Here is a 17,300-nt window from a genome sequence, read left to right on the forward strand (position 1 = left end):
TCCACATAGTGATTTCAGAAAACAAGTCTTTAGACTTAGGGAGGCAGTTGCTGGGGAGGCCCCTAGCCAATACTTTGAGGTACACTGCCAAGAGACTCTTCTATTTACTGCAGTGGTGTTTGCCCCTCTTGTTGAATTCATCATTCTGTTATCACTGAAATTCCCTGCTATGCACTCCTCCTTTAAGGTGAGGTGGATGAACTGTAAGTTTGTCATTGGTTTCTCCAAGTTTTAGAACTTCTTCAATGGCAATACCACATTTTGAGGAATTTTGTTTTTGAGAGTGCTGCTTCCAGCACTTGCAAGCAGTTCTCATCCATGCATGAAAGGGTGGGAGAGGGGAAGTGGGATGGGATGTGTTTATGGGTATTTGAATCATAGATTCATAGGATCATAGGTGGTCTTTACCTCACTAAAGAATGTGTGCATGTCTAGGCTGTCAACAAGTTGCTGAGCCTCCTCCCTTTCTTCCACCCACTTGTTCTCTGGTCAGAGGTTTTCTGTTGGATGTCGGCTTTGGGTTCCTGTTGAGCAGTTCCTTTTTCTCCCCCCTCAGTGGTGTAGTGAAGTTTCTAATTCAAGAACAGCTTGCGTGCTTAGTTTCTAGATGTCCTGGTCATCCACATCCAGGTGTGATGTTTATTACATTTGCAAAAATGTAGCTTTCTTTTTAAGGATTCACTGGTCATGCAAGCTTTATTTTTTTCCCACTAATGATGAACTTGCAGAAATATTAGTAGAGACCCTGCAATGGAGCCAGTTGTTTTGCAAAGATGGGTTGGGCATAAGCTTGAAGATTGCAGATAGGACACCACAGAATTTGGCATTAGATTAATGTTAAAAGGCATTGTTCACCCTACTTTATTTTCATTTTGAAGGTCTTGAAGTCATTGTTAGCAAGATGGCTAAAACTTTTGAAACTATGCTCTACTTAAAATGGAGCATGCATTCACATTAGTAAAAGGCTAAATTAAAATTTCATGCCAACACATGTGTCTCTATAATAAGACCATATGACATATGAATTGAGCCATTGGCCAATTGAGTCTGCTGCGCCATTCGATCATTTGCTAATCTATTATCCTCCTCAATCCCATTCTCCTGCTGTCTTCCTATAACCTTTGACACCCTGACTAATCAAAAACCTATCAACCACCTCTTTAAATATACTCAACAACTTGGCCTTTGCAGCTGTCTGTGGCAATGAATTCCATGGATTCACTACCCTCTGGCTACAGAAATTCCTTCTCATCTGTTCTAAATGCACGTTGCTCTATTCTGAGACTGTGCTCTCTGGTCCTAGACTCGCCCACACCCACTATAGGAAATATCCTCTGTATATGCATTCCATCCAGGCTTTTCAATATTCAATAGGTTTCAGTTAGATTTGCCCCCCCACCCCCGCACCAGTTCTTCTAAACTCCAGTGAGTACAGGCCCAGAGCCATCAAATGCTCCTCATACATTAACCCTTTCATTCCTAGAATAATTCTCATGAACCACCTCTGGACCCTCTCCAAAACCAGCACGTTTTAGATAGGGGCCCTATACTGCTCACGATATTCTAAGTGCAGTCTGACCAATGCCTTTATAAAACCTCAGCGTTACATCCTTGCTCTTATATTCTTGCCATCTTGAAGTGTATTTGTCTTACCACTGACTCAATCAGCAAGTTAACCTTTAGGGAATCCTGCATAAGGACCCCACGGCCCTTTGCACTTCTGATTTCTGAATTTTCTCCCTGTTTAGAAAATAATCTGTGCCTTTATTCCTTCTACCAAGTTGCATAACCATACAATTCCCTACACTATATTCCATCTACCACTTCATTGCCCATTCTTCTTATCTGTCTAAGTGCTTCTGCATACTTCCTGCTTCCTCAGCATTACCTGCCCCTTCACCTGTCTTCATATCATCTGCGAACTTGGCCTCAAAGCCATCAATTCTGTTATCCAAATCATTGACATATGCTGTGAAAAGAAGTGGTCCCAACACTGATCCCTGTGGAACACTAGTCACCGGCAGCCAACCAGAAAAAAGCCCCTTTATTCCCACTCTTTACCTCCTGCAAATCAGCCAGTCTTCTATCTTTCCTGTAATACTATGGTCTCTCATCTTGTTAAGCAACCTTGTGTGCAGCACCTTGTCAAAGGCCTTCTGAAGATCCAAGTAAACATATCCATTGACTCTTTTGTCTATCCTGCCTGTTATTTTATCAAAGAATTCCAACAGATTTGTCAGGCAAGATTTGTCCTTGAGGAAACCAGGCTGACTATTTTATCGTGTGCCTCCAAGTACCCTGAAACCTCGTTCTTCATAATGGATTTCAACATCTTACCAAACACTGAGGTCAGGCTAAATGGCCTATAATTTACTTTCTTCTGCTTCCCTCCCTTCTTAAAGAGTGGAGTGACACTTACAATTTTGCTGTCCTCTGGAGCACTCCCAGAGCCTAGTGATCTCCCAGATCATTACTAATGCCTCCATAATCTCTTCAGCTACTTCTTTATGAATGCTTGAGTGTAGTCCATCTGGTCTGAGGGACCTATCAACCTCAAGACATTTCAGTTCCCCAAGCATCATCTTAGTATTAGCAACTATACTCTGACACTCTTGAATTTCTGCCATACTGTTGAGTGTTTTCCACAGTGAAGCCTAGCACAAAATACACGTTTGTCTACCATTTCTTTGTCCTCCATTACTTCCCCTCCAGCATCATTTTCCAGCAATCCGATATCTTCTTTTACTTTATATATCTGGAAAAAAAACTGAATATCCTCTTTGATATTTTTGGCCAGATTTTCTTCGTCTTGCATTTTTTATTTCCTTGTGGCTTTTTAAAGTTTCCTTCTGTTGGCTTTTTACTTTATATATAAAAAAAAAGAACCTCCCAGTACTCTAACTTCCCACTAATTGTTGCTCTATTATATGCCCTCTCTTTTCCTTTTATGCTGTCTTTGACTTCCCCTTGTCAGCTACAGTTTGTAGCATCCTGCCTTTTAGAATACTTCATCTTTGGGATATATTTATCCTGAGCCTTCTGAGTGTCTCCCCACCCCCACCCCTCAAGAAACTCTTGCCATTGCTCTTCTGCCATCATCCCTACTAGTGTCCCCTTTCAATCAAATTTACCTAGCTCCTCTCTCATGCTTTTGTAATTCCCTTACTCCACTGGTACATCTGACTTCATCTTCTCCCTTCAAACTGCAAGGTGAATTCTATCATATGATCACCACTGCTTCCTTTACCCTAAGCTCCCTGATTAAATCTGGTTCATTACACAGCACCCAATCCAGAATTGCCTTTCCCTTAGTGAGCTCAACTACAAGCTGCTCTAAAAAGCCATCTTGTAGGAATTCTATTAATTCTCTCTTTGGATCCATCTCTAACCTGATTTTCCCAATCTACCTGCATTGTGAACTCCCACAAGACTATCATAACATTGCCCTTTATACATGACTTTTCTATCTCCCATTGTAATTTATATCCTACATCCTGAATACTGTTCAGGGGCCTGTATATAACTCCCATTAGGGTCTTTTTAACATTGCAGTTTCTTAACTCTATCCACAAAGGTTTTACCTCTACTGATCCTGTGTCACCTCTTTCACGTCTTTCCAATGAGATGATAAACCTGATGGAAGCCAGGTCTCTATTGGATGAGTTTATGGAAGCAAATACCATCCTGCAAGGCATTAACCTTGCAATGGGAAGTAATTTTTAAAGCAGGATAGGCAGAAATAGGCTGCATGTTCTTGTGCTAAGCTGTAAGATTCTAAATTAGTTTTTCCCCTTGCAAAAAGCTTAGAAGAGTTGGCTATTGAACCTCTCAAGCCCTCTCTGCCCATTAAGATCACAACTGATAGCTTCCCTGTCGCCTTCCCTTTATAATGCATTTCAAAGATTAGCTTTGTCAGATTGGTTTATCTGACAAGAAAATGGCATTCTGATTATTGTTGGCCATTTTATGTTGATGTAATTCTTCAATAATTTATTAAAGCATTTGTTTTCTTCTGCCTTCAGCTGGCGTGCTGCTGTGGCTCCAATGACTGCTCTCTCTGCTGCAGTGGCTGTCCAAATATTAAAACATCTACAGGAACTCGGGTCATGTACACACTCTATCACATTCTGGGAACTATGGTGTGCTTCCTCATGTTGTCCCCAACTGTGGGAGAAACATTGAAGACTCATGTAAGTAACAAATCAGTGACACTCTCTCTGTTCTCATAGATACCACCTAATGTGTGGACTATTTTCAGATTTCCTGTGCATGTAGTTTTTGATATTCAACTTAAGTCTAGTTCAACATATCTTTTTGTTGGCCCTTCATGGGAAGGGAGTGTCGCTGACGATACTGCATTTATTGTCCATTCAATTTGCCCTCAGCTGAGCAGCCAATTAAGAATCCACGTGGGTCTACACTCAGCTGTTGATGAAACTGGATAAGGATGTTAGAGTTCCTTCACTGGAGAAGATTTGTGAGCCTTTTATGACAATCTAATTGAAAGCATGAATGCTGTAAGGCACCAATCAAATTGACAAGGTCAGGATGATATAAAAGGGAACTGAATATCCTAATCACGAGAAGTTCTGCAGATGCTGTAAATCCAAAGCAACACGTACAAAATGCTGGTGGAACTCTGCAGATCAGGCAGCATCTATGGAAATGAACCAACAGTCGATGTTTCAGACCGAGACCCTTCTTCTGAACATCATAATTGTATTTAAACAGAGAAACCTGTGTGTTATATGGGGGGCGGGGAGTGTGAGGAAGTCTATATCTTAGTTATACAGCAAGGAAGGATGACATTTGACCCAACTCATCCATGCCGACTATGATGCCCTGTTTGGCAAGCTAGTCCTGTTTGGCCAATGCAACTCGAAACCCTTCCTGCCCCAAGTGTCTTTAAATGCTGTAACTGCCTCAACCACATTCTCTGGCAGCTCTTTCTATACACACACCACCCTCTTACCTCTTGGGTCCTTCTTCAATCTTCCATCTCTCACCGTAAACCCATTTGCAGTTCTCTAGTTTTAGTTTCCCTTCTGGGGGGAGGGGTGTGGGGAAGACTTTGTGCATTCGCCTTATCTAATTCCCCTCCTGGTTTTCTGTGCCTCCATAAGGTCACTCTTCAATCTCCTACATTCCAAGGAATGAAGTTCTAGCCTGTCTGTCCTCTCCATAGAATACAGGCCCTCAAGTACTGGCTGTGTCATAAAGTCGCCTTTGCTTGTTATAGATTGATGCTTTTCATTTCACAAGGCAAGCAAACTGTACACAATTCTCCAAGTGCAGTCTTGACAACAGCAACATAATATGCCAACTCCTTGACTTAACGCCCTGACTGGAGGTCACTGTGTCAAACACCTGGCCTTCATCAGCCCATCTACCTGTGGCACTGCTTTCAGTGAACTGTGTACTTGTATTCCTCGGTCCGTCTGTGCCACCATTGAACTCGGGGCCTGATCATTCACTGTGCAAGGCCTATGCAGCTTAGGATACTGTTGAGAGGGACAACCTACTGCGGGGAGCCGCAGCGACCATGTCCCTAGCACTGAGTCTGGTACTGTGGCTCAGAAGGGAAGCGGGGGAGAAGAGGACTGTAGCAGTGAAAGGGAATTCCAGTCGGAGGAGTGGGCACGAGATTCTGCGGATGTGAAAGAGACACATAGATGGCGTGATGTGTCCCAGCGCCATCTCGGATTGGGTCCATAGTATTCCAGAGGGGGAGGGTGAACAGCCAGATGTTGTGGTACTTATTGGCATCATAGGTAGGAAAAGAGAGGAGGTCCTGAAGAGAGAATTTAGGGAATTGGGTAGAAAGCGGGACCTTCAAGGTAGTAATCTCTGATGCCAGTGAGGCTCAGAATAAGATGATTTGGCAGATGAATACATGGCCAAGAAACTGGTGAGGGGTCAGAGCTTCAGATTTCTGGATCATTGGGATCTCTTCTGGGGAACGCATGACTTGTGCAAAAGAGACAGGTTACAGCTGCACCCAGTGGGGACCAGTATCCTTGGAGGCAGATTTGCAAGAGCTTTTGGGAAGGGTTTTAGCTAATTTGGCAGGGAGATGGGAATGAGAGTGATCAGGCTGAGGATGGGACAGTTGGTATACAAGCAGATGTAATGTATAATGAGACTGCCAGGAAGGACAGGCAGATGATGGCAAAATCTCTGTCAGTGGTATGATTTGTGTAACATGTGGACAAAATCAAAAAGGGTGATGGATACAGGATTGTTATATTTGAATACACGCAGTATATGGAATAAAGTAGATAATCTTGTAGCACAGTTAGAGATTGGCAAGTATGACGTGGGTATCAAAGAGTCATGGCTAAAAGAAGATTATACTTGGGAACTTAACATTCAAGGATACACAGTGTATCGAACGGACGGGCAAGTAGGCGGGGGGTGGGGTGACTGTATTGATTTAAAAAAAAATCTAATCCTTAGAAAGAGGTGACATACTGTATGGTCAGAAGATGTAGAATCTTTGAGTAGATTTAAGAAAGAGAAAAAAGACCCTGATGGGTTTTTTATACAGGCCTCTGAACAAGTAGCCAAGATGTTGGGTACAATTTACAATGGGAGATAAAGTGCATGTCAAAAGGTCAATGTTACAATAGTCATGGGGAATTTCAATATGTAGGTAGATTGAGCCCACCAGGGGAAAAGCTGTTCTGGATTGGGTGTTGTGTAATGAACCAAATTTGATTAGGCCGCTTAAGGTAAAGGAACCCTTAAGAGGCAGTGATCATATTATTATATAATTCACCCTGCAATTTGAGAGGGAGAAGCTAAAGTCAGGTGTAACTTTATTCGAGTGGAGTAGAGGGAGTTACAGAGGCATTCGAGAGGAGCTGGCTAAAGTTGATTGGAAGGGGACACCAGCAGGGATTATGGTAGAATAGCAAAGACTGGAGTTTCTGGGAGAAACTCGAATGGCTCAGGATAGGTACATCCCAGGGATGAAGTATTCCAAAGGCAGGATGCTACAAACTGTGGCTGACAAAGAAAGTCAACAACAAAAGTAAAAGTTAGGACATATAATAGAACAAAAATTAGTGAGATTTTGGAGGATTTGTTCAGATATATAAAGAGTAAGAGGCAAGAGTAGATATAGGACCCTTGGAAAATGATGCTGGAGAGGTAGTAATGGGGGACAATGAAGTGACAGACAAACTGAAGAAGTATTTTCCATCGGTCTTCACTGTGGAAGACACTAGCGGTGTGCTGGTGTTCAGGAATTTTAGGGAGATGAAATGAGTGTAGTTGCTATTATGAAGGAGAAGGTAATTGGGAAGCTGAAAGGTCTGAAGGTGGATAAGTCATCTGGACCAGGTAGACTACACCCCAGTGTTCTGAAGGAGATTGTAGAGGCATTAGTAATGATCTTTCAAGAATCACCAGATTCTGGAATGGTTCTGAAAGCCTGGAAAATTGCAAATGTTATGCTAGTTAGGCTGACTAACAGTTGATTGTTAAGAATGAGGTCTTGGGGTTCTTGGGGGCACATGATAAAATGGGCCAAAGTCGGCATGGTTTCCTTAAGAGAAAATCTTTCCTGACAAGTCATTTGGAATTCTTTGAGGAAATAACAGGCAGGTTGGACAAAGGAGACTCAGTGGGTGTTGTGTACTTGGATTTTCAGAAGACATTTGATAAGGTGCCACAAATGAAGCTGCTTAACAAGTTAAGAGGCCATGGTACTACAGGAAAAATACTAGCATGGAAAGAGGTTTGGCTGTTTGTCAGGAGGCAGAGTGGGAATAAAGGAAGCATTTTCTGGTTGGCTGCTGGTAACTAGTGGTGTTCTGCAGGGATTGGTATTGGGACTGCTTCTTTTTGCGTTATGACGATGATTTGAATGATGGAATTGATGGCTTTGTGGCCAGGTTTGCAGACAATACAGAGATAGGTGGAGGGGCAGGTAATGTTGAGGAAGCAGGGAGGCTGCAGAAGGACTTAGACAGATTAGGAGAAGGGGCAAAGAATTGGTAGATGGAGTATAGTGTTGGGAAGTGTATAATCATACACTTGGTAGAGGGAATATAACTGTAGACTATTTTCTAAACAGGCAGAAAATTTAAAAATGTGAGGTGTAAAGGGACTTGAGAGTCCTTGTGCAGGTTAACTTGCAGATTGAGTAGGTGGTGAGGAAGGCAAATGCAATTTTAGCATTCATTTTGACAAGACTAGAATATAAAAGCAAGGATGTAATGCTGAGGCTTTATAAGGCACTAGTGAGGACTCACTTGGAGTATTATGAGCAGTTTTCGGCCTATAATCTAAGAAAGAACCCACTGATATTGGAGATGGTTTGGAGGGCGTTCACGAGAATTAATTAAAGTGTTGGCTTATGAGGAGCGTTTGATGGCGAGGAGCCTGTACTCGCTGGAATTCAGAAGACTAGGGGATTTGTTATTGGAACATATCAAATGTTGAAAGTCCTAGATGGAGAGGATGTTTTCTGTAGTGGGGGAGTCTATGACCAGAGAGCACAGCCTCAGAATAGAGGGACGACCATTTAAAACAGATGAGGAAGACTTTCCATAGCCTTTGGGTGGTGAATCTGTGGAATTTATGGCCAAAGGTGGCTGTGGAGGCAGGGTATTTGGGTGTAAATAAGGTGGAGTTTGATAGATTCTTGCCGTGTCAGAGTGTGTGAGGTTATGGGGAGAAGGCAGGAGAGTGGGATGAGGGATAATGACTAAGCCGTGATGAAACAGTGGAGCAAACTCAATGGGCCAAATAGTCTAATTCTACTCATGTCTTATGGACTTCCCAAAATGCAACACTTCATTTGCCAGTCCTTGACCTGCTTACCTAGCTGATCAAAATCCTCCTGTACTTTTTCATAAGCTTCTTCAATGTCTACAATACTACCTAACTTATCTTCTGCAAATCCCTGCCTTGTACATTTGCTTTCAAATTGTTTAGACATGAACAGTGAAATCCCAGTACTGACGTCCTTGGTACAAATCTAGTCATAGGTGTCTAGTCCAAAGAATGAATCTTTGTCTGCACTGGATCTGAGTGGAGGAAGTTAAGAATAGAGGACTGTAAACAAAGTAACAAAAACTCCTCCTATCTTAGTTGGTTTTTAAAACATTTCCTCCATTTAAGACTTTCTTCTGAAATGCTAATACTATTCTGGTTTGGATAGAATCTGTCCCTAAATTAATCCTATCAGCAATCATTTTTCTTCATGCTTTAATGATTATTGCTTTGATATGGTTTGTTTATGTAGTGATTCATAGGAAACTCTAGATCTTTGCATGAAAGAATTATAAATCTGTTTGAAATTGTAAGTCTCATTATTCATGAGTTATCCTATTCCAGATTGCCCACAAACTAGAAATGTTGAAGGGGTAAAATGTTCACTAAAATCCTGATTTTTGTGTAGGTTGACATTGCCGTACTGTATAGGTTTTTTAAGATTTTGCAGTTTATCTTGAAACTTTTCCTGTGTTACACTCTGCAATTAAGAAATGTGGTGACAAAGTAAAAATTACTGTTGGTTTGCAAATTGCAGTTTGTTGTAAGCTTTGGAGCTACTATATAAAGTCTGAGGCAATATTACAATGTACAGTAGGTCCGTGAGTCAGTCCCAGTTGGGGGAATCAGAGGTGGAGAGGGTCAGCAATTTTAAATTCCTCTGTGTCCTCATTTCAGAGGATCTATCCTGGATTCAGCATGTACTGTAAGTTCAAATATAAAGAAAGCACAGTAGCGCCTCTACTTTCTCAGAAGTTTGCAAAGATTCGGCATGTCATGTAAAACTTTGAGAAACTCCTAAAGGTGTGTGGTGGAGAGTGTAATGACTGGTTGCATCACAGTCTGGTATGGAAACACCAATGCCCTTGTACAGGGAAGCCTACAATAGATGGTGGAATGGTGTCAAGGAAAGCAGCATCCATCATTCAGGACTCCCATCATCCAAGCCATGCTCTCTTCTTGTTACTGCCATTAGGAAGAAGGTACAGGAACCTCAGGGCTCCCACCACTAGGTTCAGCAAGAGTTATCAACTCTCAACCATCAGGCTTTTGAACCAAAGGGATAAGTTCACTCACCCCATCGCTGAAATGTTCCAACAATCTGAGAATTCACTTTCAAGGACTTTTCATCTCCTACTCTCCACTTATTGCTATTTATTTATTATTATTTTATTTCCTTTTGTACTTGCACAGTTTGTTATCTTTTGCACATTGGATGGGGGCAGTCATTCTTTGGTTCTATTGTGTTTCTTGTATTTTCTGTGAATGCCTGCAAGAAAATGAATCTCAGGGTAGTATATGGTGACATATGTACTTTGATAATAAATTTACTTTGAACTTTGAATTGGATCTAATTACATACCTTGTGATTTCCCCTCTGGCTTCCCTTACATCTTTTTCTGTACTCCTAGTGAAACATTTTCAACCCTGCTTTTTACAGGTTCCTTTCTACAATGAATTTTGTAAGACCATTCAAGCGGGTGCCGGCTGTGATAGACTTGTTGGTTACTCCGGTGTTTACAAGGTCTGCTTCGGAATGGCTGTATTCTTCTTCATTTTCTTCATCCTGATGATCAATGTTAAAACCAGTAAAGATTGTCGAGCATACCTCCACAATGGGTAAGTGCCCTTGATGGACCCAAAGGCCATTAAGTGAAAGGAAACAGTATTCTCTTTTAGACTAAGCCCTTCCTAAATCTCTGCATTCTGTGCTTAGGTTCTGGTTTGTGAAGTTTGTGGTTTTGGCTGGAATGTGTGCAGGGGCTTTCTTTATACCGGATCAGGACACCTTTCACAAAGGTAAAGCTATTTGACAACTTAATCAGTTTACTCTTTCATTTGACACCTTTGGAAAATCAGAAGCCTTTGAAAGCTTTCCTAAATGTAGATGTACTTTTAATGTTGTACTTGTAATGTTGTACTTGTGTATGTAAACTGTCTATTGTCTTTAAAGGGGTAAAAATCTTTAAAATTGCTATATTAAAATGAGTGCTGTTAACTAATGTAAACTTATTTTAAAAAGCTATACATCCAGGAAAATGTTTCAGGAACTTTGCTTGCTTGAAGAACTATGGACTAGTTTGCCTGACGTCATTAGTCAGGGAATGCTGGAATCTGTTGTTAAGGAGGTGATAACAGGGCAAATGGGAAATAATAGTAGGATTGGGTGGAGTTATCATGGAAATTGTTTGACGAATTTGTAGCACCGTTTGCTGTGGCAGCAAGTGGTGTAAATGGGAGAAATCTGTGGCTATAATGTAGCCTTTAATAAGGTGCCACTCAAGAGGATATTAAACACAATGGAGCAATTGGTGTTGGTTAATGAACAGAAAGCTCCCAAATCTGGAAAAATGAGAGAAAATCTCATTATTTGAAATTCATGTAGGGTTTATAGGGTAGATGTGGAAATGTTTCCTGTGGCTGTGGTGTCCAGAGTTGGGAGTGCTCTATTCATAACCAATATGAAGTTTCTTCACCCAAAAGGTATGAATCTTGGTACTGTGGAGTCTTGGTCACTGAGCACAGACTTGGATTGATATATTTATGGATGTTTCAGGATTTATAGACAGTAGACAATAGGTGCGGGAGTAGGCCATTTGGCCCTTTGAGCCAGCACTGCCATTCACTGTGATCATGGCTGATCATCCACTATCAGTATTCAGTTCCTGCCTTATCCCCATAACCTTTGATTCCACTATCTTTATGAGCTCTATCCATCTCTTTTTTGAAAGCATCCAGAGACTTGGCCTTCACAGCCTTCTGGGCAGAGCATTCCATTTATCCATCACTCTCTGGGTGGAAAAGTTTTTTGTCAACTCTGTTCTAAATGGCCTAGCCCTTATTCTTAAACTGTGGCCTCTGGTTCTGGATTCACCCATCAGCAGGAACATGCTTCCTGCCTCCAGCGTGTCCAATCCCTTAATAATCTTATATGTTTCAATAAGATCCCCTCTCAGCCTTCTAAATTCCAGAGTATACAAGCCCAGTCACTCCAATCTTTCGACATATGACAGTCCCACCATCCCGGGAATTAACCTTGTGAACCTACGCTGCACTCCCTCAATAGCAAGAATGTCCTTCGTCAATTTAGGGATGTAAGGAATGGGTTAATGACATGAAAGACCAGCCATGATCTGATTGAATGGTGGAGCAGGCATGAGGCCCAAACCTTGCCTCTTAATTCTTTTATTAATGTATCTAACCTGTTTATTCTTTCCTGATAGTACAACTTCTGATTTCTGGTAACAGTAGTGGTAAATTGAGTATTTTTTTCCAGTCCCTATATATCCTGCCTGTAATATGAAAACCAAAAATGTACCTAACACTTGTTTAATCTGTATTCAGTCAAACTTTGGCAAGATGCATTTACTTTTCAATTCTGCTCTATAGAAGTAGGTCAAACTGCTTTGTTTATTTTTAAACCTCCCTCACTCACTTGGATTGTGGAGAACTGGGCTGTCCCCATCCTATCCTCAGACTGTCGCTCAGCGACACAAATGACGCATTTCACTGTATGTTTTAACGCTTCAATATACATGTGACAAAAAAAACCATTTATTTTATTTTTACATATACACATTTGCTCCCTTAACTGATTTTAGTTTTTTAAAAAATTTTCATTCTACCACATAATCATTCATAGCAGTTTAGTGTGTTAAAATTCCTTGGCTAATTACATCCCTCTTTGATGGTTACTTTGCTGCAATCTTTGGTGACCTCAGAATGAGGTCATCTGGAAATTTTAAAGTTGTGACTTTTTAAAAAAATTGTTAACTTGTAGTATTACTGGTCTTATCTGGAATCTCGTTCTACTTCCTGAAACCTTTATTTCTACTTTCTCTCTGAAGCCAGCAAGCTATTTACTCTGCTAAACCACTGCAAGGTCTCTGTCTCCTGGCTATTTACTCTTTTTCCTCTAACTGCACGTTTGCTGACCTTAAACTAATACAGTGGATTCTGCTTATTGGGACCAGTACATTTTGCCACATGAACTGGTTGCCCCAATTAGCCAAAGCTTCATGGAAATAGTTAAAACATATAGAAAAGACATGTGGTTTGTCCATCGTCGTCGATGAAGACCTTGACACCATTATCATGATGATGGTGGTGTGGAGACTAGCGCTTGATTTGGATTTAAGAGAGGGAGAGTTGTGCAGCATCAGCCTCACTCACTCTTCCCAATTCCCATCTGGATCCAGTGGCAAGACACGAGTCAAGACGGCTGGAGATGGGACTAGGCACAGTGGATGACCAGGACGTCTTCTGTGTCTTGTCGTGCTCTACGTGCTCCACGACGCCTGCAGAGACCGCCTCCTTGACCGTTGGACCTTCCATTGGTCTCGTCCGCTCAATCCACTGGAGTCTGTCTTCACATGCTGGGATAGACAACCCCCTATCTCACCGAGGGTTTGAGACCTGTCGGCTACCCTCACCTGGTTTAGCCGGCTTGTCGAAGCCGTTGCCAGGGGTGTGGCCGCTGTTGCATGCAAACAGCTACGGCGAGCCACAGATGAGAGCTGAGTCCAGATGGGGGCCAAAGGTGGACAAACCGCCTTGAAAAGGATGCGACATGTTCCCCCACTGGAGGTGCTACCCTTCTCTGACACCCTATACACCCCATAGAAAAGACAAACCACTGTTTAGCTAACAATATGTACTTAAATGAAATACAGAACCAATTAGAACACTCTAATATTACTACAGTACTGTAAAACTGCATTATTTCCTAATAGCTATCGTCCAGTGTATGCCACTGTGTTCTTTTGACTGTAAATGAACAAAATCAACGCAGATACCTAGCGTAGGTTATGGACTGCCTTCCTACAATGCTTTTGCCAATTACATCCTTCAAATCTTCATTTTCATTGTAACATTCAAGACGGTTGTTGATACTGTCAGATTCTTCATAGCTCCTAACTTGTTGAAACAATGAGATTCTTTCATCTTCACTCCTAGCATGTTTCTAGCATCTCCAACTCTGAATACTTGAAACCGTGGTGAGCAAAGTAGTTCTGAATTGTCTTGCTGCTTATTTCCCGCTAACTATTAGTGACGAAAATCACTGCTTTTTGAACGCAAACACACAACTGATGCTATTTAAAAACTGTTTGCCTAAGCACTCTGTAGTGTCTAATGGCCACACGACTAATGCTAGTTAGAAACTGCTTGGTAACACGCTGCTGTCCCAATTAAGTGGCATAGTGTCTCAAGTAAACAAAGGGAGTCCCGGCAACTTTCTCATTTAACATTTGTTCTTTAAGAGTTGTCTCAATAAGGCTGCCCAATTAACTGGAATCCACTGTATTATGTAATAACTTGCTGAAGTCCCTTTGCATATCTAGGTAAGTATGTCAGCTACATGACCTTTTTAAAATTTCCTTTGCCATGTCAAAGAATTTGGTTGATTGGTAATGCCCAGCTTCCAGTTTTAAAATCAAAGGATGGTTAGAAACCAAAAAAAAGGTGTTTATCCTTTATTATCCTTTAGTAGCAATTATACTTGGTATTTATCACCTATACTAAACTGGCAAATAATGCCAGTGTGTGAATGTGTCTCCTTTTTTGTTCAAGAGCTTGATGGTTGAGGGGTAGTAACTGCTCTTGAACCTGGTGGTGCAGGTCCTGAGGCACCTATACCTTCTACCTGATGGCAACAGTGAAAAAAGAGCAAGGCCTGGGTGGTGAGGATCTTTGCATGCTACTTTCCTACAGCAAAATTTCATGTAGATGTGCTCAATGGTTCTTCATTACCTTCAAAATATAAAATGGTCTCTGTTACTTTAAAATGGAAAAGGCTCTTGTCTTTGGTGGTTCATTCCCGCCCCCTCCCCCCCATTAATAAATCTTGTGCTGAATTCTGTATCCTTTATAATAGGGTTACGAATGAAGCTCCATTCTGGATTTTTTTTAACCTACTTTCTCTACTCAGTTAGTTCTGGCATAGTCAAAGTGCTAGTACCTTTTTTCCCCTCTTCTAAAACTATTTGCGTAATTCTTTCACCTCCCTTCAGTATTAATTCTTGAGCCATCTGTGTTAGTGAGGCACTTTACAAACTTTTATTTCAGGTTATCCTCCTGATGGCTGTGCCGCCTTTCGCTACTAATCTTGGATTATTCAATTAATAGTGCTAATTTATCATTCTTTTTCTCTTTTCTGAGTATTTTTGCAGCACTTAATTCCCAGTCATTTTCTGTCGCTGTAGCTTATTATTCCTACTTGGTGTGTGTTTGCAGACCATTAGTAGCAGTTTTCCTTGCATATTATTAACCTTCATTTTATGTTGGTAACGTGCAACACTGTTTATTCCATGGCTATTTGTATTCTACACTAGGTTAATCCTATGCTTGTCTTTTCTTTCTTTTGTATGTATTTAGGCTTCTTTTGTATTTTGAAATTTCCCCTCTTAGAACCCTGGACAGTTTCCAAAGTACACATGGAATTTTCTGGCTCAGCTGGAGATTCTCACAGCAGAATGGTTTCTTGCCGGTTCTGCACCTTGAACATAAGTTCGTGCCCTGTGCTTTATCAGCAGTTTTGCAGTTTTATGATTCAATGTTAGGAATTTAAAAAATCTGTTTCATGTGGAAAAATTCTCATTATTAAAAGTTGTTCCAATGCAAATTCAGAATGTCCTTTTGTTGGAAGCTTGTCATAGAGACACAAAACATGGAAATGGATCCTCTCGAGTGCCTTTTTTTTTTCATTTCCCTCTTGGACCCATTGCAATTTGCCTGTCGCCACAATAAGACAATGGCGGATGCAATCTCAATGGCTCTCCACACGGCTTTAGGCCCCTTGGACGACACAAACACCTACGTCAGGATGCTGTTCATCATCACCATCATTCCCACAATCCTGATTGAGAAGCTGCAGAACCTGGGCCTCTGTACCTCCCTCTGCAACTGGATCCTCGACTTCCTAATCAGAAGACCACAATCTGTGTGCATTGGGGATAACATATCCTCCCCGTTGACGATCAACACTGGCGCACCTCAGGGGTGTGTGCTTAGCCCACTGCTCTACTCTCTCTATATACACATGACTGTGTGGCTAGGCATAGCTCAAATACCATCTATAAATTTCTGATGATACAACCATTGTTGGTAGAATCTCAGGTGGTGACGAGGGGGGTGTACAGGAGTGAGATAGGCCAACTAGTGGAATGGTGCCACAGCAACAACCTGGCACTCAACGTCAGTAAGACGAAAGAGCTGATTGTGGACTTCAGGAAGGGCAAGACGAAGGAACACATACCAATCCTCATAGAGGGATCAGAAGTGGAGAGAGTGAGCAGTTTCAGGTTCCTGGGTGTCAAGATCTCTGAGGATCTAACCAGGTCCCAACATATCGATGTAGTTATAACGAAGACAAGACAGTGGCTAAACTTTATTAGGAGCTTGAAGAGATTTGACATGTCAACAAATACACTCAGAAACTTCTATAGTTGTACCGTGGAGAGCATTCTGACGGGCTGCATCACTGGTATGGAGGGGTTACTGCACAGGACCAAAAGAAACTACAGAAGGTTGTAAATCTAGTCAGCTCTGTCTGGGGTACTAGCCTGCAAAGTACCCAGGACATCTTCAAGGAGTGGTGTTTCAGAAAGGCAGCGTCCATTATTAAGGACCTCCAGCACCCAGGGCATGCCCTTTTCTCACTGTTACCATCAAGTAGGAGATACAGAAGCCTGAAGGCACACACTGAGTGATTCAAGGAACAGCTTCTTCCCTCTGCCATCCAATTCCTAAATGGACATTGAATCTTTGGACACTACCTCATTTTTTTTAATATACAGTATTTCTGTTTTTGCACATTTAAAAAATATTCAATATATGTAATTGATTTACCTGTTTATTTTTTTCTCTGCAAGATTATGTGTTGCATTGCACTGCTGCTACTAAGTTAACAAATTTCGGGTCACCTGCCGGTGATAATAAACCTGATTCTGATATTTTCCCTAAATTCCCATCAGATTCTATCACTAACCTATATATGCGTGATAATTTACAGAGGCAAGTGTACATTTGAACTTGCTCATCTTTTAAATATGGGAAGAAACCAGAGCACCCAGAGGAAACCCAAGTGGCCACAGTGAAGGAAAGTGTACAGATTGCATTCTAGTTCAGTGCATGTGGATAATAAGAGGTTAAGTATTATGCAGGAACTGTAGGTGAAGAATAATGTTAACATACCAGCCTAATTTTAAAGACCGAACTTTGCTGCAGTTTCTGAGTTGAGGAGTGACCAAACAACAGGAAGCTGTGCATAAAAACAACTACCTTCCAGTTAGATCTGCGTT

General features: G+C 41.4%; 1 protein-coding gene across 2 annotated transcripts in view; it reads left to right on the forward strand.

Annotated features, from left to right (window-relative positions):
• serinc5 (serine incorporator 5) overlaps window positions 1-17,300 on the forward strand; it is a 93,523-nt gene that overhangs the window by 39,683 nt on the left and 36,540 nt on the right. For both annotated transcript variants that reach the window (XM_072257819.1, XM_072257820.1), the window contains exons 2-4: window positions 4,023-4,190; window positions 10,442-10,620; window positions 10,718-10,800. In XM_072257819.1, coding sequence (XP_072113920.1) covers window positions 4,023-4,190; window positions 10,442-10,620; window positions 10,718-10,800 — 430 coding nt within the window. The remainder of the gene's footprint in view (window positions 1-4,022; window positions 4,191-10,441; window positions 10,621-10,717; window positions 10,801-17,300) is intronic.

The sequence above is a fragment of the Mobula birostris genome, chromosome 5 (assembly GCF_030028105.1).
Source record: "Mobula birostris isolate sMobBir1 chromosome 5, sMobBir1.hap1, whole genome shotgun sequence".
In the NCBI taxonomy this organism is placed as follows: domain Eukaryota; kingdom Metazoa; phylum Chordata; class Chondrichthyes; order Myliobatiformes; family Myliobatidae; genus Mobula; species Mobula birostris.